General features: G+C 46.6%; 1 protein-coding gene across 2 annotated transcripts; it reads left to right on the top strand.

Moving 5' to 3' along the window:
* Window positions 1-360: 360 nt before the first annotated feature.
* On the top strand, window positions 361-6003 carry fbxo4 (F-box protein 4). Of its 2 annotated transcripts, none has more exons than XM_084054713.1 (7): window positions 361-633; window positions 1637-1737; window positions 1913-2157; window positions 2995-3070; window positions 3191-3363; window positions 3714-3946; window positions 4055-6003. In XM_084054713.1, the coding sequence occupies exons 1-7, from the start codon at window positions 472-474 to the stop codon at window positions 4151-4153; spliced, it is 1089 nt and encodes a 362-aa protein (XP_083910839.1). In that variant the 5' UTR covers window positions 361-471; the 3' UTR covers window positions 4154-6003. The 2 variants fall into 2 exon arrangements, with proteins under 2 accessions (XP_083910839.1, XP_083910838.1); XM_084054712.1 differs by having other exon boundaries at window positions 1460-1737.
* The last annotated feature ends 16339 nt before the right edge of the window (window positions 6004-22342 follow it).

Raw genomic sequence — 22342 nt, 5'->3', positions numbered from 1 at the left:
CCAGGGGGTCCCCAGCTAAATGTGTTAATATAGCGTCACAATCATTTTAACCATATTTTATACTTTGGCTATTCAAAAATGGATATACAAGCGTGGCACTTTCGTCCCGCACCATGGGCTTGTAGATCTGCTATTGTTGTAAAATCCCTGGCACTAAATACTTTGGGATGGGGTCCGCAGTCAAATATGATTTTGGTGGTCCTTGACATGAAGAAAATTGAGAACCACTGGAATAGATGGTCTGTTGTAGCCTGAATGTCCATCCTATGATCTTTTGCAGCTGTCTAGAACTGCAATATCCAGAATGCACCACAAACAAGGAAGTGCCACTGAGAAACGTGAAACGTCATATTTGTTGACATCTACCACACATTTCTCAATGGTTTTACAATCGCGAAATCCTACGTGGTATGCAAAGTGATACTCCCATATGCGTTGACGAAAAGGACAGTCGTCAACTTTCAACACAACATGGAGGGGAAAACTCAGCAGTCGAGTGAATATGCTGTGATTCGCAGGCTCAGGCGTTTCAGAGAGAAATACTTTTCAAATGCAGGTGAACTCGAAGATGATCTGACACCTGTTGCTGACACAGACGCCGAGGATATGCCATGTTTTCTGGACATCTTACCGGTGAGAATTAGAAAATATCCATCATCTATAAAGATGACTAACTAAATCGTTCACCATTGTCATTGCCATCCACTTGACTTAGACTATTTTTTAAAACTATATTTTTATATTTGTAGAGCTCAGTGTGAATGGCCCTTAATGCTAGTAGCTCAACTAGACATTCGATGGGTCAAAAAGGATGACCTCCGCGCGGAAGCGGTTCCACATCGTGACTGACTGAACATATAACCATAGACCTTTGGTTTCAACGCTGCAATCAAGTTTCATTTGATTCTAAACCGATTCTCAAGTTCCGTAATTTCAGTAGCCCAACTCAGAATAACAGCGCCAAAATTGAAGCTTCAAGTTTGGCCCTACGTTATTCTATAGTGTTGAGTTGTGCTAAATGACTTTTCGGGAATTTCCCTGCGCAGCCTCTCGACTGTAGTAAAAATAAATGTAATATGTTGAAAGTCTATTTCCTTAGTGGGAACACTGAGCCCCTCACCTCCAGTCTAAAATACACTTTCTGGCCAGAGAAAAAAAATATTCCACCTGATGGAAAAATGTTTAAATTACTCTACTGCGCCCCCTACAGATTGTTTTATAAAAAAAATCCATTGACCAAATCTGTAGGGGGTGTGACATCAGAATCTAGTCTCTGAATATGAAATATGGTAATCAAATAAGTCACTCAAAGTAAATCGGAATAGGCACATTTGACAGAACCATAACAAAAAAAAAGGTTAACAGGCCTACTGTGTTGACCTTGACCCATGAAACACAAGACCGCCTATTGCTCCATTAGGTCCCAAATAAGGTTAATCTAACCGCTTGTTGTCTGTAGGTGAATGTACAGTTCCTGGTCATGACACTCCTGTCTCCTCCGGATATCTGTCGCCTCGGTGCCACCAGTCACTACTGGAGGGATGTGGTCAGAGACCCATTATTGTGGAGGTACTTCCTGCAGAGAGACATGCCGCATTGGTCCTCCATTGATCATGTGTCCATGCCCCAACTACAGGCCTTGGCTGGCCCACTGTGTAGTGAAAATGACCAAATAAACTTGGACGAAGTAGAGGATGGTGACCAAGGAAAGGAACCAAAACATGACTATATGGCAGAGTGAGTCCAGATACACCCATTGATACTTTTCCATATTGAAACAGTGACCTCCCAATGCTTAAATATGCTCATCATGGGTTGGGTTTATATATATATCTGTTGTTTGTGGCCGATTGTTACATTGTCCATTCTCGTCAGTGACATACAAGTTGAGTCTCTGTCATTGTGTTGACAGATACTTGAAAGGCTGCCCAGCCCACAGGCAAAGATGGCGTCCCTTGCGTCCTCCGTACGAGGCGGTGACATCATTCCTTCAGTCTCTGGTACCGTCATCTGAGCCACGCTATGCCATGTTCGGCCCTGGCATGGAGCAGCTGGATGTCTCTTTGGTGACCAGGCTAATGCATAGCCCAGACCACCGGCTTCGAATGCTATCAATGCACATACTCCCTGTAACAGATCAATGGCGACAGATCAATGGTGAGATGAAGGCATTCGTTATCTCCACCAGGATATCATGCATTCGCATAGGACATTACAGACCTAATTTCCTCTCAAGAAGGAAGTGGAGGTGGTGCAGTGGAAATTCAACACTTAGATATCAAATCACAACCGTTAATTAACTGGTGATTCAAACAATTGAATTTGTGTGAGAGAGAGGGAGGAAAACAGCTGGTACATCGTCCCATGGCTGTAGGTAGACATTTCACTGCGTACATCACTATTATCATTAGGGCATGCCTCCTGGTGGAGATTGGCATACCGTTCTAGTTCTGAGATCAATTTAATCTTGAGGACTGACCAGGGATCAACTTTATTTGTCTCTTCTCCTAGCGTTGGTAGTAAAATCACAAAACTGACCCTGGGTTGATGCTTTTGAGACCTATTAAGCTATGACCTAAGACTTTCTGTAGTGTTATGCACCAGACTTTTCAATCATGACAAATTGAGAGCTATTAAATATGGCCCTACATTTTCTAATTGCATGTATACTGTCCACTGCTATAACCAGAAATGATCCTTCTAAACTAGATTTTATCACTGCACAATAACTATTTGTAATGTATCCATCATATTACAGTAAATAACCACAGTCATGCTCATTTGTTGTAATATGAATATTACTTTTGTACTATATTATTGCTTGTTAGAGGCCTTAATCCAGTAGTGCCCAGAAAGTCAATTTACTTGAATTGTCATTTTACATGCTGCATGTTTAGTTATCCTCCAGTAGGTGGCTGTCTTGTCTCATAGCAGGTGCTCTCAAACCTTTTTCATTCAATAACCAAACCAACCAAACTCTCAACTTTGTTCTAGGAGTGGGTTCTGGGATCAGTTTCATGTACAATAACCAACACAAATTGAATATTCTGACTCTCTACTCGACTACTAGGTAAGCATTTATTATTTGAAGTTGTATTACAATTTGTAATGTTATTCATCATCCATGTATTTCCATTATTACTGTGAGTACCTTTCACCTTATTTAACCTGTTGATGTTTGTGTTGGCAGAGCAGAGAGGGAAAGGGCCAGAGTGGAACAACGATACGTCAGCAATAAACTTTTCACTCATGGAGGAATGGACCAGTCAGGCTGCCCAGTCTTCAGCCCCATACCTCAGGTCCAGGAAGTGTGTCAGGTGGTGGATGGCTTCATCTATGTAGCCAACGCAGAGCCGGGCAGAGGTGAGATGAGGCATCTGTACCACTCCAACTACCATGGATGATACAGGGGACCAATTCGGTTGATGCTGCTGCACTTTAAATCTTGTGTGCCTATTTTTGGCATGTCATGAGCTAAAATAACTGATGTACAACTATGTATGACAAAATAAAATAGGGCTTAATCACACAAACCCTGAAATCGCTATTCTGGGCATGTCATAGGCGGATGTTGGATGAAAATAGCAGATCTACAATCTCACAACGCATTGAGAGCTTGCAGATTTTGTGCAAAGAGATTTGGTGTAGACTGCAAAAAAGATAATTGTTAATTAATCGGACAACATCTGCTTACAATGCTATGTCATTACCAGGTGAGGGGGAGTTGGAGGGAGCTCAGATCCAGACTGTGTTGAGCCCTGCCTGGGGCTTGACCTCCCGACCTCTCCTGGTTCTCTCCTGTGTCTCCAGAGAGGAAAGAGACACAGTTATGGCCACAAGCCTGGGATCCACTAGCACTAGCACAGGACCAAGAGCTGGCTGGAGAACACCTTGTGTGGAAGTAGCGCACAGGCTTGGACTTCCCCAACTGCCCAATCCCTGGATGGTAAAGTACTGCCTGCACTTTGAAAAGTTTACATTATACTATTCATATGCACTCTGTGTTGTCTTTATATGCTCTCCCTGTCTTTGTGTGTTACTGTCACTGGGTCAGGTGCAGGACATTGTAGCAGAATCCTTGTCTGGACTTCTGGATGGAGTTTCATGGTTGCTGAAGTGCTCTGGAGTCAGACTACAACAGCTAGCTGACTAATCCCAATTGCTGCCAAAGGACATGAAACAATTGACCTCTTGTGTCGCTACACAGGGTACCTGTGCCTCTACACCGCTTCATGGCTGGTTCATGTAATCCGTTTCTCAATTGGATCACTTCTTGCCTTTTCTATTGGAATGATTGACATGGCCAGCTAATGGCCTTAAGATAAGTTGTGAACACTCATTCATTCAGGCAAAATGAACAGAATCCCATGCGTAATCACAGCAACTCTTAGGAGGAGTTGCATGGGGAAGGGGGGATATTATACACGCACGCACGCACACACGCACGCACGCACGCACGCACGCACGCACGCACACACACACACACACACACACACACACACACACACACACACACACACACACACACACACACACACACACACACACACACACACACACATACACAGGAACTGGTCTTTACAACCACAATAATGTACTGTGGTACCCAGAGCAGCTTCGCTTTAGCACTTGGGTATTAAATGTCTTGTTACTTTGGGGTACTTAGGAATTACTTTGAGGGGGGGGTTATGATTTTTCGTATTCCATTCTGATTGGCTATGATTGCCTTCCAAAAGTTTTCAGGAGGCAAAACAAAAGGCAAAAATCAGGAACGCAGCGTCCGATCTACCCCAAATTCATTAAAAAAGGGGGATATTTACCCATAGAAATCGGTCCGCGTCCGCTGTTTGGGAACCACTGCTCTACCCTGAGCCATCCCACCCTAGCAAAATGAGCAGGTGTTGGGTGAGTCCTAGGTGTGAGGTAGTCTGATTAATTTGTTTTGAGAGGTCTATACTTTTGAGGGTGCCATAAGGTGCATGCATAGTCAAAATGACATTGGATGAGTGTTCCAGCTAGTGTCCTCAGTCATTGCATTCCTACTGACCAACGAGGAGATCCTGCCCAGAAATCGTATTCTTTGGTTGACTTTCTTGATTACTTTTGTTGGCATTTTATCACCGGAAAGATTGTTATCTAAATTACAACCCAGATAGGTAATGTCTTCTTTCCTTCTGATAACATTGTCATCCACTCCACCGAGATGGCACATAGAATAGAAACAGGGCAGTAGTTACCGTGGTCTAATTTGGTTCTTTTTTTGTACAGAGGGGTTACTCACGCAAGTTTGAAATCTTGTGGGACGTGACACTGACTGATGGCGAGTTTTGTTATGTGGGCCATGATCATTGGAGCAATACAGACGGCTGCGTCTCTGAGAGATCAAGAGGGGATTGTCGTGGCCAGTGGCCTTGTTTGGTTGCAGGGCACTCAACTTTTTAAACACATCATCAGTTTAAAATCGTCTTTGCTTTACACCATATAGCCCAAAATGAGAGGGCAGTATATTAACCAGTGGGGTGGCTATGGTTGTAAAGAAGTTGTTAAAGTGATTAGCCACATCCAGCTTTTCACTAATGAGCATGCCATCCAAATTAATTTTGATGTTTGTAGATCTGGGTTTTGGTTTCTTACTGTAGCCCAACTACAATTACACCCATAAGGGGTGCCACAAATGTTACAAATGTCACTGTTAGTTTTTCACCAAATTAGGTATAAAGATTTGGTGAATTAATAGAAGGGTTATCTTGTGAGTCATGTGACGATAACAGTCACACAGGGTTTTGATATTCCATACTGTTTGCCTGTAGGCTTAAACATTTGTGGGCAGGTCTTATTTCTTACCAAAAAGCCATATACCATGAACACCACCTCCAATCAACCCCAAATTGGAATCATAATATGATTTCGATAGAATTTCAGATGTGTACCTTTCATTTAATCCTACAGTACATTTATATTTAAATTGTTTACAGCTACAACTGTTTGCGCAATTGCATTGCTATGAAGACTGATTGTTCTTCAACAAATCAACTGTTTTTCCAAGCTGTGTCGGCTTGTTTAATTACAGTTCTTCATATAACTTGCCGTTATTTGCAGACTTATGTTTGAGTTTCTCAATAAAGATACTTAGACATACAGTACAAGGACTTGTGTGGGAGTCACCACCATGGCTCATTATCCATCTGTCTTTCTCTAATTACACTTGTCATACGGCCCGGCTGCTCTTTTCACAAGCGCACACAAACTAAAAAGAAACAACGAAAGGTATTTCCTCTATCCTGAGTTGAGTGGTAAGCCAGATTCTGCTGGCACAGCAGAGTTAAAGTCTACAGCCTGCGACTCTACTCAGGCCTTGTGCTTCCTTTCCTCTGAGGTCAGCACTGGTACATAATCCTCTGCCCACATCTGTCTTAATCCCGGAGGAGAGTTCTCTGCTTTGGCACCAGTACTCTGGTCTGAAAGAATGGAGGCCACCTTTCATATTCTAAATTGTATGGCTAATTATAATGGATGTACTGTAATGTAGACCTTATTAATCCTGAGGGGGAAATTCCATTTCAGCTTCACCCAACTGAAGGGGGGTTAGAGTGTCTTGCTCATGGACAGCTCGACACATAGCCAGGGCCAGGAATCGAACCTGGAACCCTCTGTTTCCCAGGTGGCCTCTCCATCCATTTACCTTATCAATATTGTGCTTTTCAACCAAAATATGTATCTAAAGGCTTTTGGATAAAAGTATGTTTTAAGAATTGATTTAAACCCTGATGTATTAAGTCTAAGCTCATCAGGCAGGTCGTTCCAGAGTTGAGGAGCCCTGACACCCATTGTTTTCAGCCTCGACTGGTTTTAGTTAATAGCCTATAGCAGCAATGTTCTGTACAATTTTGAGACTAGGGGTGCGGTCACACCGAACTTTGATTCTGCCTATGCGGCGGATTCTGCCAATGCTTTTCAATGTGAACGGTGTGTTGCCATTCATAGATTTCCTACATTGAAAATCATTAGCAGAATCTGCCCGCATAGGCAGAATCAAAGTTTGGTGTGACCACACCCTAAAGAGTTTTTTTTCTTCTTAAGACATGTTAAAACATCATTCCAATAGTCAAGGCGCAAAGAAAAAAATAACATGAAACTAGAGGTTACGAATGTAACCCCGGTTTTAGTAGGTTTGGAGTTTACTACTCACTATGGGATATCAGCGCCCCCAGGCGATGTACAGAGCAACACACACGCTCCCGATGCCAATTCACTGATTGGCTTAGGGTATGTCACGAGTCCGGAAGACCCGGGAGTACAAAAGCTCCACGTGACATAGGCTCTTCCTCTTAACATTCACCTCTCTGCATGCCAAATGCGCACAGAAAGGGGTGTCTGGTGAGTAGTAAACTCCAAACCTACTAAAACCGGGGTTACATTCGTAACCTCTAGTTTTACCACGGTTTTCCGTTTACTACTCACTATGGGATTCATAAACCCCCCTTGAGGTAATGAGCCACACAACCCTGATGGGCCCGCACGCCCCTCAGCCCCTAGGCCCCGCCCACACGGGCGTGACCCATGGCCCCTAGGCCATAGGTTCATGACCTACAGCCCTTGGGTGCCCCCCAGCCCACCGGGCTGGGGTGCGGGATATGATAAAGGTCAGGCCCTGACAGACTCTAGAGTCCGCCTTATTCTCTAATAGGCAGACACAAGTCCACCTCATTTATTAACTCTTTAACAAAAGAGGAACAGGGCCCTGTGTCCCTGAGACTCAGCCTACTGGTCCCAGGGAAACCTTAATATGATAAAGGTCAGGCCCTGACAGACTCTAGGGTCCGCCTTATTCTCTAATAGGCAGACACAAGTCCACCTCATTTATTAACTTTTTAACAAAAGAGGAACAGGGCCCTTTGTCCCTGAGACTCAGCCTACTGGTCCCAGGGAAACCTTAAGGAGGTCAAGATACGGAGAAAGGCTCCAAGCCTACTCCCCATCGTCCTCAGACCTGGAGGCAGCAGCCACACCCAGGACCGTGTGCGCCATCGAAGACGCCGCCACGTCCAGACTGTAAAAGGCCGCAAAAGTCGAAGGAGACGACCAATTTGCCGCTGCACAGATCTCCTGGATAGAAGCTCCCTTGTAGAGAGCCCAGGACGTAGCCATGCCTCTAGTAGAGTGGGCCCTCAGACCCCCCGGGACTGGGGCCCCACTACTCACATAAGCTAGCTTAATGGCATCTCGGATCCATCTAGAAAGCGTCGTCTTAGTGACCGCCTTCCTCTGAACCCCCACGCCAAAAGAGACAAAGAGTTGCGTCGATGAACGATTGGCCGTAGTCCTCTGACAGTAGAGCTTCAGGGCCCTCACTGGACAGAGACAATGCAACCGCTTATCCTCCGCCGAAACGAAGGGAGGCGGATGAAAGGCCACCAACTCAACCGGGTCTGGGGCCACCACCCCGGTCTTTGTAACGAACGTCAGGTTGGGTTCCCTTCTGTCGTTGTTCAGGAACTTCATGCACTCCGGACTCACCGAGAGCGCGTGCATGTCGCTGACCCGTTTAGCCGTAGACAGGGCCACCAAGAGGACCGTTTTGAGACTGACAATCCTCAAATCAGCAGACTCAAAAGGCTCGAACGGGGGACGGCACAGTGCATCCAGCACCACCGTCAAATCCCAGACTGGAAACAGTGGCCTGTTAACCGGTCTGGCTCTCCTGGCGCCGCGCATAAACTGGCGCACCAAGGCATGTTCGCCCACGGTCTTGCCATCAAACCCTTCGTGGCAAGCCGAGATGGCCGCTAAATACACCTTCACTGTCGAGAAGGATAAATCTTGATCTAACCTTCTCTGTAGAAAAGTGAGAACGCTACACACTGAGGCCTGGAAAGCCACCACCACTGGTGACTGTTCCTGACACCAAGATGCGAACATATTCCATCTGACCTCGTAAGCGTTCTGCGTGGACACGGCCCTCGCGCCCTGGATGGTAGCCACCACATCAGCGGGGAGGCCACACGAGCTCAAATTCGTCCTCTCACGGGCCAGACCCACAGGTCTAGGTCCTGAGGGCGTTCGTGGAACACCTCGTCCCCCCCCTGCCGTAGCAGGTCTGTGATGACCGGGAGGGCGAGAGGCACGTCGTAAAGGAGCGGAGTTATCTCCGACCTCCACGTGCCCCATGCTGGAGCCACCAGCAGCACCGACAGCCCCTGGAGTCTGACCCTCTCCAACGTAGGAAGGATCAACTCCATCGGCGGGAAAGCATACAGTAGTTCGCTCGGCCAGCTGTGTGCCAAGGCGTCCATGCCCATGGAGCGGTCCCCCGCCTTCACTGAGAAAAAGCGAGAACACTTCGCGTTCTCTTCGGAGGCAAACAAGTCGACCTGGGGGCGGCCGAACCTCCGCCAGATTTGGGCCGCCACGCTCGGCTTGAGCGACCACTCTCCGTACCGGAGACCGCCCCTGGACAGCAGGTCCGCTCCGCGGTTCTGAAGGCCCGGCACATGAGACGCCCGTATGGACGCGAGCCGAGAGTCGCACCATAGCGTCATCTCGCGTGCTAGACCGTCCAACACCAGGGAGGTCAAGCCTCCCTGTTTGTTGATATAACTCATGGTTGTAGTATTGTCCGTTCTGATCGACACATGACAACCCAGAATCCGAGCCTCGAAATGTTTGAGAGCGAGGAAAACCGCCAGCAGTTCCAGGTAATTGATGTGAGCCGACTGCAACGTCGGGTTCCATACCCCCCTGGCCCAACTGCCTTCGTGGACGGCCCCCCAGCCCGACAAACTGGCATCTGTGGTGATGACTTTCCACGAAATCACAGCTCCTATGCTGACCCCCTGGGACAGAAAAGCTACCTGTGACCAAGGCCCGAGTGTCTCCATGCACCATGGAGACACCGTCACCAAATGGCGACCCGAGGTGGGTGGGAGGCGCAGCGCCCGCAGCCACCTCTGAGCAGGTCTCATGTAGAGCCTCCCCAAGCGGATTAAGTGAATGGCCGAAGCCATGAGACCCACCGCTTGCATACATTGCTTGTAAGTAACTTGACGCCCCAGGCGAAAAGACCTCACACAAGCCAAAACGCTGTCTATCCTCTCCTTGGATAGGCGTGCCCTGAGCGTGTTCGAGTCCAACGAGATCCCCAAGAAGGTGGCCCGTTGGGACGGAACCAGAACGCTCTTCTTGTCGTTGATTGTGAAACCCAATGACGTCAGGTGGGAGATGGCCACGGCCGTGTGGCGCGCTACCTCCTCCGCCGAGCCCGCAGCTATTAGCCAGTCGTCTATGTAAGTCGACAGACGGATTCCTTGTCTCCGCAGTGGAGCAATGGCCGCGTTGGTACACTTCACAAACACCCGCGGGCTCAACGACATGCCAAAGGGGAGAACCATGTACTCGTACACTTTCCCTTCGAAGCCGAAGCGCAGGAACTTTCTGTGCGGGGGGTAAATCGGTATGTGGAAGTAAGCATCTTTGAGATCGATGCTCGTCCACCAGTCGCCCTGACGCACCGTGCGTAATAGCTTCACGGTCGTTAGCATTTGAAAATGAAAAACCGACAGATACCTGTTGAGGCCCTTCAGATTCAGAATGGGCCGTACGCCCCCCCCCCTTCTTTTTCACCAGAAAATATTCCGAATAGAACCCCAGCCGGTTCTGATCCGGAGATAATTCTCTGATCGCGCCTTTGCTCAGTAGAGAGGCCACCTCCTCTCTCAGAGTCTTGGCCGCTTGGCCCGACGCCCGAGTGAACAATACCTTGTCCGATGTAGGAGGTTTCCTGGAAAATTGCAGTCTGTAACCCTTGTGGACGGTACGCAGCACCCAAGGATTTGGTTTGCAAAGTTTCCATTGATCCAAGCACCGAGCGAGCGGGTTGTCGCTGGGTGCTGACGTCATTGGTTCCCCCAGTCGCGCTAACGTTTCCATGGGAACCGGAGACGCTATTACCATGTTGCTGGACGGGGCTCCGCTCGTGGAGCCCGCTAGAGGCAACAGAGGTCGCATTGGAGTCAGCGGGACGCGAGTCCAGGTCACGTGACCTAGTACGGAAGCGTTCCGCACTACACCCTTGTTGTTTACAAAGTCCGTCGCCATCTTGTCTAGGCCCCTTGGCCTGGTCAGAGGAAGCGACGGAGCCACCTTCACAGAAGAAAGCACTCTGCCGCCCTCCAGAGGTTGGCATGGCACGGTACTCATTGAGTTGTAAATATGAGGGTGACCTTCGACCCTCGCCGCCATCTTGCAAATCGTCCGTCCTACAGTGGGCCTCTGGCGCCCTCTGCCGGACGGATGATAAAATTGGCAAAACTGGCGTGACCCATGTACAATGGCGTTTGGAATTAGCAAGGGATTTATTACCTTTGTTTTGTTCATAACATGCACGGTATTCATCCCAGCAGCGCTTGGACAGTCTCCAAAGGGACTGACCAAGTGCTGTGGGCTTATGGGTGGGGAGCACTGATACGGGGGGACCCCCCCCAGGGGGGCCCCCTCGCATCGCGGCTCTGAGGCGGGTGAAATGATGAGAGGTTTTGTAAATTTCACATTTATTGGAAAAAACTTTTGTACAACACCCTGGCAAACATTGTGACACACATCTGGACAAATTACAGCAGAGGCCTGGCTCTGTGGAACAATTGTCTGTTTCAGTCTTTTTGTCACAGCAAACGTTGGGGGTAAAGTAGAGGCCAGTCTCTTCCCCAAGGTGACCAGGGGGGCTAATCCCCCCCCACTCCGTCCGTGTGGATGTGGGGGGGGCAGCCGAACAGCCGGTAAAACCGGCGGGCAAGTGTCACTTATCCTGCCCGCGCCCCCGTCCTCTCCCACCGCGTCGTGCGGCCCGCGGGGAAGGAGGAGGGGGGGGGGGGGCGAGGGTCCTTACGGCGAACGTCGCCAGCACCGAGCGACATGGGTCCCTCCGCTCTGGAGGACCGGGCCGATGGGGTGCGGGAGCCACCGCTGGACCTGGCGGATTGGTGCGAGGAGGACCTCCCTCTGATAGCAGACCTCTCCTGGCGAGGTCCGACTGGACGGGAAGGTGTGGGAGCCAGGAGGCCCTTTGCTGCCTCCTTACGCGCCTTCGTGGACTCGGTGGAGTCCTTGATATACTTCTCCGCCCCACAGAAAAGGTTGCTTGGCGTGAGGGGAAGCGCCATCAGCTTCTTTTTGGCGTCGACTTTCTGCGCGTCTTTAGTGAATGTCGTGAGGTCGAGCCACCTCATTCTCTCCATGGCCGCGCAGTCATCCATTACACGCCCGGTCCAATTGACGGCGTGTTGGGTGCAGGCGATGGTGAGCTGATTTAGCCTGTGCAGCTCCTTTGCGTCGTCGCCCCACGTCGTCTTTAGCTCCGCGAGCCGCACGGCGGAGGAGCCCTGGAGGATGGTGGCGGCGTTGAGGGACTTTGCAACCTGTCCGGCGGCGGCGTAAGTTTTCTTTAACGCCGCGGAGGCTGCTCTGAGGTGGCCGCTGGCGAAGGACGGTGTTTCGCCGAGGATCACCGTGCCCGACTGCATATATTCTAGCCCCTCCGCTAGTACTGGATCCATCGGCGGGGCGTCGATTATCCCCAGGTCCCTGGCGGAGACGAGGTCGATGGGAAAGGGGAGTTTGTTAGGGTCGCTGTGATCCCCCCAGGAGCTCATCAGCGCACCCCTGAAGCCCTTTGCCTCCGGCAGCTTTTTGGACTCCATCACCCGTGTTGGTGGAGCCTCCAGGCCTTGGAAATCTGTTGCAGGAGTGGCGGCGCTGCGGCTCTCCATGGGCTGCTCCAGCCCGCACCTGCAGATCGCCCGCTTGAAAACTGCCGTCACGGGCTCGAGGATCTCCTCCTCGACGACCACGTGGGTCTCGGTCTCTGCGTCGGCACTGGCCATGGACGCCTCCTGGACGTCCTGGTACGGCGCTAGCTCTGACTCGTCATCCTCCTCCTCGTAAGCCCCGGGGAGGACCAGCGACTCCTCGCTGCCCGCTAGGGAGGCTCCCCATTCGAAGTGTCGCTGGGGGGAGGGAGAGGCGCTGCTGGCGTGCTGCGGCGGAGACAGCCCCCCGCTTGCAGCAGCCGCGCTGGAAGGTGGCGTCAGGTTAGTCGTCGCCTGACGCTTTAGTCGTGGTGTCGGCACCGGCGGGGGTCCCATGAGTGGCCTCCCAAGCGGCACCCCTGGGACTCCCGTGCTGGTGGTGGCGACGGCGGTGGAGGCCTCGCCGGCGTCCTGTCTCCTGGCCCAGCTGACCAGTTGCTGGACTCTGGCCAGCCGGGCGTCGAGCTGCTGGCTGGTGAAGGAGGCGCAGCCGTGGCATTCGTCCTCCTCACCCTGGTGGGCCTTCGCGAAGTGGGCATGGTCGACCCCCAGGCAGTAGATGCAGACCCGATGGGGGTCGTCAGCGGCGATCAGAAGCTCACACTCCGCGAAGCCGCAGCTTCTTGGTGGTTCCATGCTGGCCTGTAAAACAGCGGTGCTAAAGTTTTAGCTAGTAGCGCTTAGCCTAGCTGCTATCGTTAGCTTAGCCACTGGTGGTTAGCTAGCAGCTAGTAGCCGCTAAACCGGCGTTCTTAAACAGACCAATGAATGAAACATTTGAGAATACAATTCAGAAAATTCTTCTATAAGTCTCGGGAGATAACTTATATTTAGCAAGATTTTTCCCGTGGGGAATACTCCTTATTCCCGCTTTGGGTTATGTTGAAAAAATCTTATACTTAACTTGTTGTGTGTGATAACGTCTGCGCAATCGCATGCAGAGTGGTGAAAAGAGGAAGAGCCTATGTCACGTGGAGCTTTTGTACTCCCGGGTCTTCCGGACTCGTGACATACCCTAAGCCAATCAGTGAATTGGCATCGGGAGCGTGTGTGTTGCTCTGTACATCGCCTGGGGGCGCTGATATCCCATAGTGAGTAGTAAACGGAAAACCGTGGTAAAACACCTTAGTTATCATGTTTTGTTTTCAGGATTGTGTTCCAATACAAATGTGATATGAGACACCATTAGGTGGGACTCGAACTGTATCGTTCTTCATAATGTTATTCATCATGTAGTTGTACACTGAAAATGAGTAGATTTTCTTCAATATTCCTGGTATTCCTGGGCTTTTTCCCCCACACATACCCTGACAGCAGTAATAGGATAATGTATCTCAACACCACTCTTTTGTTGCAGTCCCCTAGGTAACCATAAATCATTGCCCTTACAGCATTTTTCCTCCAACCCCTTCTTTAAAAGGGCCCTGAATCTCATTCAATCCAAATTTAGAAGAAGCCAATGATTGGTGCAATTTAGATGCATTAGGTCCAGGCTGAATTCTAGAGAAGATGGATTCTTTCAAAATTTAAAGAGAAATAATGGAGGAGTCAGCTGCTATGTAGGCATGCATGCGTGCGCGTGTATGTGAACTCTGAAATGACCCTTTCATCTGAATGCATCCTACTGTTCTGTGTAAACAGGATGTCTATCTCTCTGCTCCTAACTTCTCAACTGTAGTCTGTTTCCCCATACATACACTTACAAGAAAATCTGTGTGCGCGCACACGCATATGCTTTTGTTCTCGCACTGTCTGCCCAACCATAAAGGTTGAGCAAAACCTTCCAACAATAGGCCCCATAACCACTTGAAAGTAGCGACAAATATAATTTCCTCCTAGGCTTTTTGAGGTATGAAAGTCCATATACTGAAGAATTAGAAACAAATTACTTATCAATGGAACATTGAGTGCACACAGTATTTTTGGTGTCAGATATGTATGTCAAATGGACTCAAGTACCAGTATGCTTGTTCCTGTGAAGCGTGGGAACTTGTCTTTAGGGCAAGTATGCAGGGAATAACAATTGCAAATCCTTTGTTATTAGGCTGTGTGTGTAACCAGTGGAGAAAGAGATCTGCTTCTAGCTCACTTGGAACAGGTCTTAGCTGAAGTTGTACTCACAGATTATCAATGGGTGATCACATTGAATGTATGGATTAAAAATATATTGTTAGGAGGATAGTTTTATGAACGAGTTGTTCTGAGCGAGACGATGACAATGAGGAGGTGATACAATACGTGTACAAAGAACTGAAGGTGAGAAGAAGGTTGACCTTTTAGGCTATTAATCCAGAAGGAAATTGAGTTTCAGTTTTACCCAGCTGATGGCTGCTCAGAGGCGTCCAGGGGGGAGCATTTAGGGGCTAACAACATGTACCTTAGTGTCTCTTTTCTGGGCATGTCATAATAGGCAAACAAACATTCAGCGGTGTTCACATTCAAATCACGTTGCGACATGTGCGCTTGTGGATCAGCTATTTTCAGCGAAGAGATTGGTGTTGAGGGAAAAAGGAGGGGGCCAATTACAGAGGGCCCCAGGCAACGAAGTATGGGTTTAAGTGCTTACAGTATGCGTCTTGCTCAGGGACACTTCGACATGTATGCTTAGGCAGGCCGGGAGGTGAAAGGGTGATTACCAGACTACCAGCCTTTCTACCCACTAAGCTATGGCTGTGGAAGAGGTAGGGCACGCTATAGAGCAAAAGTGTTATTGTAACTCTCAAGACTTTTACAGGGTCAAATTTTACACTCAGTAAAATTTATATAGTGAAATCCACTCAGGATTTCACTATGTAGGAAGCTAGAACAGAAAGTCCAGAATGACTATGAGTGGAATGAGTAACATCAGCTACAAACAGACGTGGGGCCATGTATTAAGGATGTGTGTACACATACAAATTATGCTGAACAAAGATGTACGCAAACATCGGCATGTATAAAACAAAAGTTGATATGAGATGGTGGGTGCTTCTCCACATACTGTGGAGGTGGTGTACTCAGATGTTCAGGGAGAGTGCAGTCTTATGTAAAAAAAAATCACATGGACATATTATACAGGAACAATTATAAATGTGCCGTCCCCTCTCCTCCTCCAGTGTATGTGACACTTTCCTTGTGGGTGCTGGTTTATGTCCTCCCATAAGTCCCACCACTTATTTTTCCTTCTACAATGCGTTGCTCTGACCCAGCGCGCTGCCTAGATACATCTTCTACAGCATGAGACAGTTTCTCACTCCCTTTATATTTCAGTTTGAAATGCCAATACTAGGCCGCCAAATATTATTTTTGTTCACTAAAATACCTCTTCAACGACTGTTTTGATTAATCTGTTATTCTAGACTTAGAAATCTGTAATGTACGTATTATCGGGTTAATTGTGTGAGTTTTTCTTTGGGTAAAACGCCATGTCATGATTCATGATGAAAAACATTTGACAAACAAATTCCATATGAAGAAATTGAGAACAATGTGCAAGCCTCAATTTAGTGTGGATGCTGCGCAAACCTTCATACTGTACATATGGCCCCAGAGGTCAGAGGACAACCTGGTCTTTTTTCCAGCAGATCCTGAGAAGGAATTCATGTCCATCCCCCATCCCGAATCAACCCCGTCCTACCCTATACCCGCCCCTGCCGTGTCACTCCAACATCATCACCGGGTCACACATCCTGACCTTCACGGTGGATGAGACCTGTAGCCTACAGACTAGATGTGATGCGGGTGGACGGTCGTGTGTCCTGGATTTCAGACGAAGCAGAGCTGTGTTGGATACAGTAACGTAACGGCCCCACGGGGGACGGTCCTGCCTCCCATTCAGTTCACCGTCTACGCCATGGACTTGAACTACAACACAGTAGTCCCGCCCCCTGCAGAAGTTCTCTGGTGACTGTCAGCAGGAGGACAGGAGTGTATAGTGGACCATTTTGTCAAGTGGTTTGTGTGGACAGAACCGCTTGCAGATAAACATCAGCAAGTTGAAAGAACTGGTGGTGGATCTAAGGAGGTCGAAGCTACCGCAGGTTCCTGTTTCCATCAAGGAGGGGGATATTGAGGCGGTTCTGGACTACAAACACCTGTGAGTATATCTGGACAATCAACTGGACTGGGTCAGGAGTCAAGACACAGGCTGACTCTACTTCCTGATGAGGCTGCAGTCTTTGAATCTGCAGCAGATGTGCTACCCGTCACTGGTGGCCGCCAGTGCAATCTTCCATGCTGTTTTTGTCACCTTTCACAAGTAATCGATCAAGAGGAAGAAAAGGCTCGTCTGTGGGGAGGAGACTTGACTTCCTGCCAGAGAGAAGGATGCTGCTGCAGCCCACCCCCTTCCGTTCTGAACAAGCAGAGGAGCACAACAGCCTAATCCCGCCAAGGTATATCAAAGAGCATCATAGGAAATCTTTCTTCCTAAAGGCCATCAAACTCTTTATTAATCTCTTGTGTCAGGGAGTGGACCTTAGTGGACTGAAGTGTTGAAGAGACACTTTTGTTAAACTCAACTTACATTGTTATTGTTGTTGTTGTTGTTGTTTTTGCCACAAGCACATTTTTATTTATATTATGATTCAATTGTTGATGATTTTGCTTTTGTAGGGATGTTTCTATTAGTTCTCATTTTACTTATAATAGGGAGGTACAATATGTACAGTATATACATAGTTTTTTTGTTGTTGTTATTATTATTACATGACCTAATACTTGTACTCTTTCTTAACTGTTTTTGGCACCCTGAACTTTCCTGAGGGATAAATGAAATGCATTTGATCTGGGGGAAAAGTATATAAATAGTATGATATAGTGAGTTTTACTGAATGAATGAATTGTTGTTGCTATGGCTTAGTGGTTAGGGATCCAGAGGTGGGACTTGCTGGGTTTGGGGTTTTCTAAGGACTGTTTATTTAAGCTTTAGACTGTGGACTATAGGCATATGTGTCCACATAATGGAGGCTGGGCTTAGGTGGGGGAGGTTCCATGGTCGTGTTTCTGAAGGGGGGATGGTTCCCAGACCTCTGGATGCCTCTTGCCTCTGTCCCAGAATGGGAAGGGGCCTCTAGGATATGACGTCACACGCAAGAAGCCCCTGTTTACTGACACTTGAGGAGACCTCAGCAACACCATGAGGACAGTTGAAGTGCACTCTGCAAGAAAGAAATATGTAATGGCTGCACATTTAATGTGCCCTTCATTGCCATTTAATACATGAATGGAAGAGAGAGAGAGAGCATATCCAGCCATACTTTCATTATTTGTTTTAATGGGGGTGTTTGGGGAGAATTTGGCAGTTTCTTGATTGTGAGCAAAGAGAGAGCAAGAGAAACAGTTTAAAGTATGCCCAATAGATCCAAAGTCACTACCATTGGCTTCAGCTTCAAGTCTCTGTGAATTGAATGAAGAAAACAGGATCAGCCAGTATTGTATAGGGCTAATGCAACATGGTTTGTCTATTTAATTATGTAATATAGCAGCATGTTTTGAAAGGAGTGTCTTCCAGTGTTTTTCTAACAAATTCTTATGGTTGCAGAGCGAGCATAACATACACAGCATTTCAAATTCTAATCAGAAATCACTTATTTCAAATTGAATGTGTATGGCAATATAATAATTACATAATTATGCAGCACTTTGGAGAAAAGTAATGAGAAGAGTTGCTTCCAAACAGCAGCCAGATTTTTGTCCCTCCCCCTCTAAATTGTCCCTACAACTCTCATTACAGCTTCCTCGTCATCCTTTCCTTCTGCTATGAGTTTCTCTCTTTTCTCTTCCTCCTGGTTGCCCTCTCTCCTTTTCATCAATGTTAAGTCCCTGATTTGTATTCTACAATAACAGCCAACATTAAAGAAGACACTGGAGGAAAAAAAACATAATTTGCATGATGCATTCACTGATTAGGGCAAGCGTCCCTCTTAATTGGCTTGTTTTGCACCTGACTGGGGCTCCCATGCTGATACTCTGTGGATTTTCACCATGTCTCACAATCTCACTAATTCCCTTCAATTTCCCCCCTTCTTCGGTGCTTCCGTCTCACCTACCTCCTACTGGCTTGTCCACAATGAGATGTGGTCTTGTAAAGCGTGATGTACTTAGTTGTGTGCTGGTGTCACATAGCCGATCTACAAGCACACAACATGTCCCAGCACAACTCACTGTGAACAGTGGTTTATAACTGTAGATGGCGAACCAGCGTGAGCCCAACAACAACTACCCTTACTTCCATATCTTTAGAAGATTAGAGGACACCAAAAATGTGAGTGGAGTGGAAGGAAAGTGGACCTTTGCTGTGTTTGTTGATGTTCGTGTGTGTGTGTGTGTGTGTGTGTGTGTGTGTGTGTGTGTGTGTGTGTGTGTGTGTGTGTGTGTGTGTGTGTGCGCGCGTGCGTGCGTGCGTGCGTGCATCTGTGTGTCTATGTCACCCCTGCAGCCATCTTATCTCTTCCTATCCTAATCCAATAGGAATTAAATGCATTACAGGTGACTGGTGGGGGATGATGCAAAGGCCACTAACCCATTACGTGGAAAATAAAAGCCTGAACAGGACCTAGACAAGTCTTCTAGCTTGCCAAAAGAAATGACCCCAAACTGTTTTTCTGTAAATATACTTTTACTGCTCCTAATATTGAGGATTTCTGTATAGTATTGTATGACCACTTACAGTACCATCTGATACGGTTTCCCTCAGTTAGAGATTGGAGTGACATGTGAAGAAGAAGTTATATGGCTGCTTATATCTAACCTTTATATTATACCATCACTTATAATACTTCTACAATACATTATGATATTTGACAGCTTGTAAGAGCCTAGATGTATCCACTAGGCCTAATAGCTATTGTTTTGGTACAGCCTATCTTGTTATGGTTCAGTTTGTCCTTCAGGCAGCTACAGTATAACTATGAAGTTGACCCCATACCAAGGACCCCAATGGAAACGAGACCGCAAGGACTTTTTTGGACTGACCTTTTAGACAAGTATTATAAATGTAATTGTGATGTTTCCATTTTTTGCCTAATAAAATATTCAATCAATCAATCAATGATCTCTGCCCTGTGCTCGAGGCAGAACTACCGTACCACTGACTGTGTTAATGTACTTCTGACCATGATATCATGTACATAAAGCATATTGTCTCGACTCGTATGTGCCTTATCGATTGCTGATTGATCCAGCATTTCACGACTGATTCCATGTCTGTTAACCCATGTTGACTATGACAGTGAACCACTACTGTAGTAGTTACCAGAGGTTTTTTTTTTTTTGGGCCTCTGAAGGTCTTTCGTCTGTTTTTGTTTTCTTGCTTTTCTCTGTTTTTGTTTTATACCCTGCGTCCAAATAGATAAATAGAATATATTTAAAAAAAGCATTGTATGTCTTTATATGTCTTGATGAATTGACCGCAATGGAAACAAGACCTGCAGGGCTTTTTGTGTTATCCTTTTAGCATTATTGTATAACTGTACCTCTGTACTACAAACTGTATATATAAGTATTCATTCAATCAATCAATCAATCAATCAATCAAATAGGACCTGCAAGGCCTTTGCAAAAGATGCAATTCATTTTCTAAAAATGATAATGGAAGTACTGTATGACCATGATATCCATCGTCCAAAACTATGCCTAAATTGAGTGGTAATGGATAAAATACCTTCAAATTGCATTAAGCTTATTTCAGAGTTTATATTTGATGAAGAAATAATTGATAACATTCATCAACATCATATAATACAGTACTTATCCCTTATCCATAAATCTACAGCAATGGTTCTACTGTAGGTGAGATTTCAGAATGGTGTAGGTGAGTTTTTTGACAGGTCATCAACACATTTAGGTCCATTTATACTTGTGAAGTTAAATTCTGGGATGATTTTACTGTGTATTACCCAAAATAAATTGATATACATGTATTCATTGCCAACAACAAATTGTTGACCATACACAACAATGAGGATGGCTTAGGGTTAAAGTTGGTATGAAAGGAGCCCTTTTGCGCCAACTGTCCAATCCAAGCACAGTAGCATCACTTTGTGTAGGCTGTGTGCATTGTTCTGTTGTCAAATTCAATTTAGCACAATTGCTGTAACCCAGCATGATTACTTAAGAGGTAGAGCAGAAAATCAGGGGGATGAATATATTCTATTACAAAGGGTCTAATTCAATGGACGCCCCCACTCTCCTCCAATCGGAACTCACTGTCCAATAATTTTCTGTTATGTTGACATGTGCTGGGGTTGTTTACTCCTAGCAAATCATGTCTAAACTGTTTGTGTTCGGGAATTAATGATAAGAGCTTCAATTCCAGTGCAGGGTGAGGGTAACACTTACTTAGGAGCCTAACACACCATTGGTTGCTTGTGGGAGAGGGCTGATAAATGACCTTTTCACAGTGATTTAAAAGTGGAAATACTACTGAACACATGCAAACGTATTTGCAGAAGTCTCTTTAAACTAGGAGCTATAGTGTGTTTACATCAGAGCATCCTGGTGCATTTGCAATCTTTTTTTTTACGAATGCCTTTAGACGGAGGAGCAGGGAAAGTCAAGCCATAACTTGTGAACTGGATAGGGACAGGAGTATAAATATAAGGACTGCTCGATACAGACGGGCCAATTCCATCTCTCCCTCTGCATCACGATTTATATCAACAATGTTTTCTAGAGGCAGGAAGAGGAATGTTTTTGAGCCAGAAAAACAGACAGCCCTGTTCTTTAGCTACCTCATACTACAGTGTTTCTCGCTGAAAATAGTCTCGGATTGCATAATTGCGTTTTATAATTGATATTAAATCTCTTCCTCACACTCACACGCACACTCACACGCACACTCACACACACACACACACACACACACACACACACACACACAGGCCTGTGCTAAATAGTAGACAAATCAGTGCCAAATCCGTTCTCCATATATTTACTCATGGTGTGTGCACCCGGGGTGAAGTCAGGCTGGATCAGCAGATCTACAAAAATATTATGTATAAATACACAAATCCCGATGCATGATCCCTGCTGTAATCAACATGACGTCATAGACTGGCCTCCATGTATATGGCCACTTAAGGAGATCCCTGAGGTCATCAATACATTAGTAGATTAGATTAGATGTCTTTATTATCCACAAGGGAGAATTGTTTTTCTCAGGTCAATGCATACATTCAAGACAAAACAATACATAAATATACATCACAATTAAAACACCTGGCTAAGTACTTCAATTCTATAAAAGATAAAAAGAGACTTTAAAAGAAAGCAATGTCCTCTCCACACTTGTGGAGCGCCCAGAATGTGTTTGTGTATGTGTAGTACTGACATCATAGACTGGGCTCCGAATACTATGATAATGGGTACAGCAAAGTACTCTGACAGAAACGTGTGAAGAAACATGATTTTTTAACTTTTTCAGATCAATCTTCACCACATTTGACCACACTTCACCACAAATGATCCCTGTAATCATGTAACAATGAGCTTGAACACCAGAGAGAGAGAGAGAGAGAGAGAGAGAGAGAGAGAGAGAGAGAGAGAGAGAGACAAACAAACGA

Source organism: Gymnoscopelus microlampas, assembly GCF_963454915.1.
Source record: "Gymnoscopelus microlampas genome assembly, chromosome: 4".
Classification (NCBI taxonomy): Eukaryota; Metazoa; Chordata; class Actinopteri; order Myctophiformes; family Myctophidae; genus Gymnoscopelus; species Gymnoscopelus microlampas.
This window is presented reverse-complemented; position numbering and strand designations above follow the sequence as displayed.

Coding starts and splice junctions, on each gene's coding strand:
- fbxo4 (XM_084054712.1), top strand. CDS start 472: ATGGAGGGGAAAACTCAGCAGTCGAGTGAATATGCTGTGATTCGCAGG. Junction 1,738..1,912: donor AAACATGACTATATGGCAGA/GTGAGTCCAGAT, acceptor TTGTGTTGACAG/ATACTTGAAAGGCTGCCCAG. Junction 3,364..3,713: donor CAACGCAGAGCCGGGCAGAG/GTGAGATGAGGC, acceptor TGTCATTACCAG/GTGAGGGGGAGTTGGAGGGA.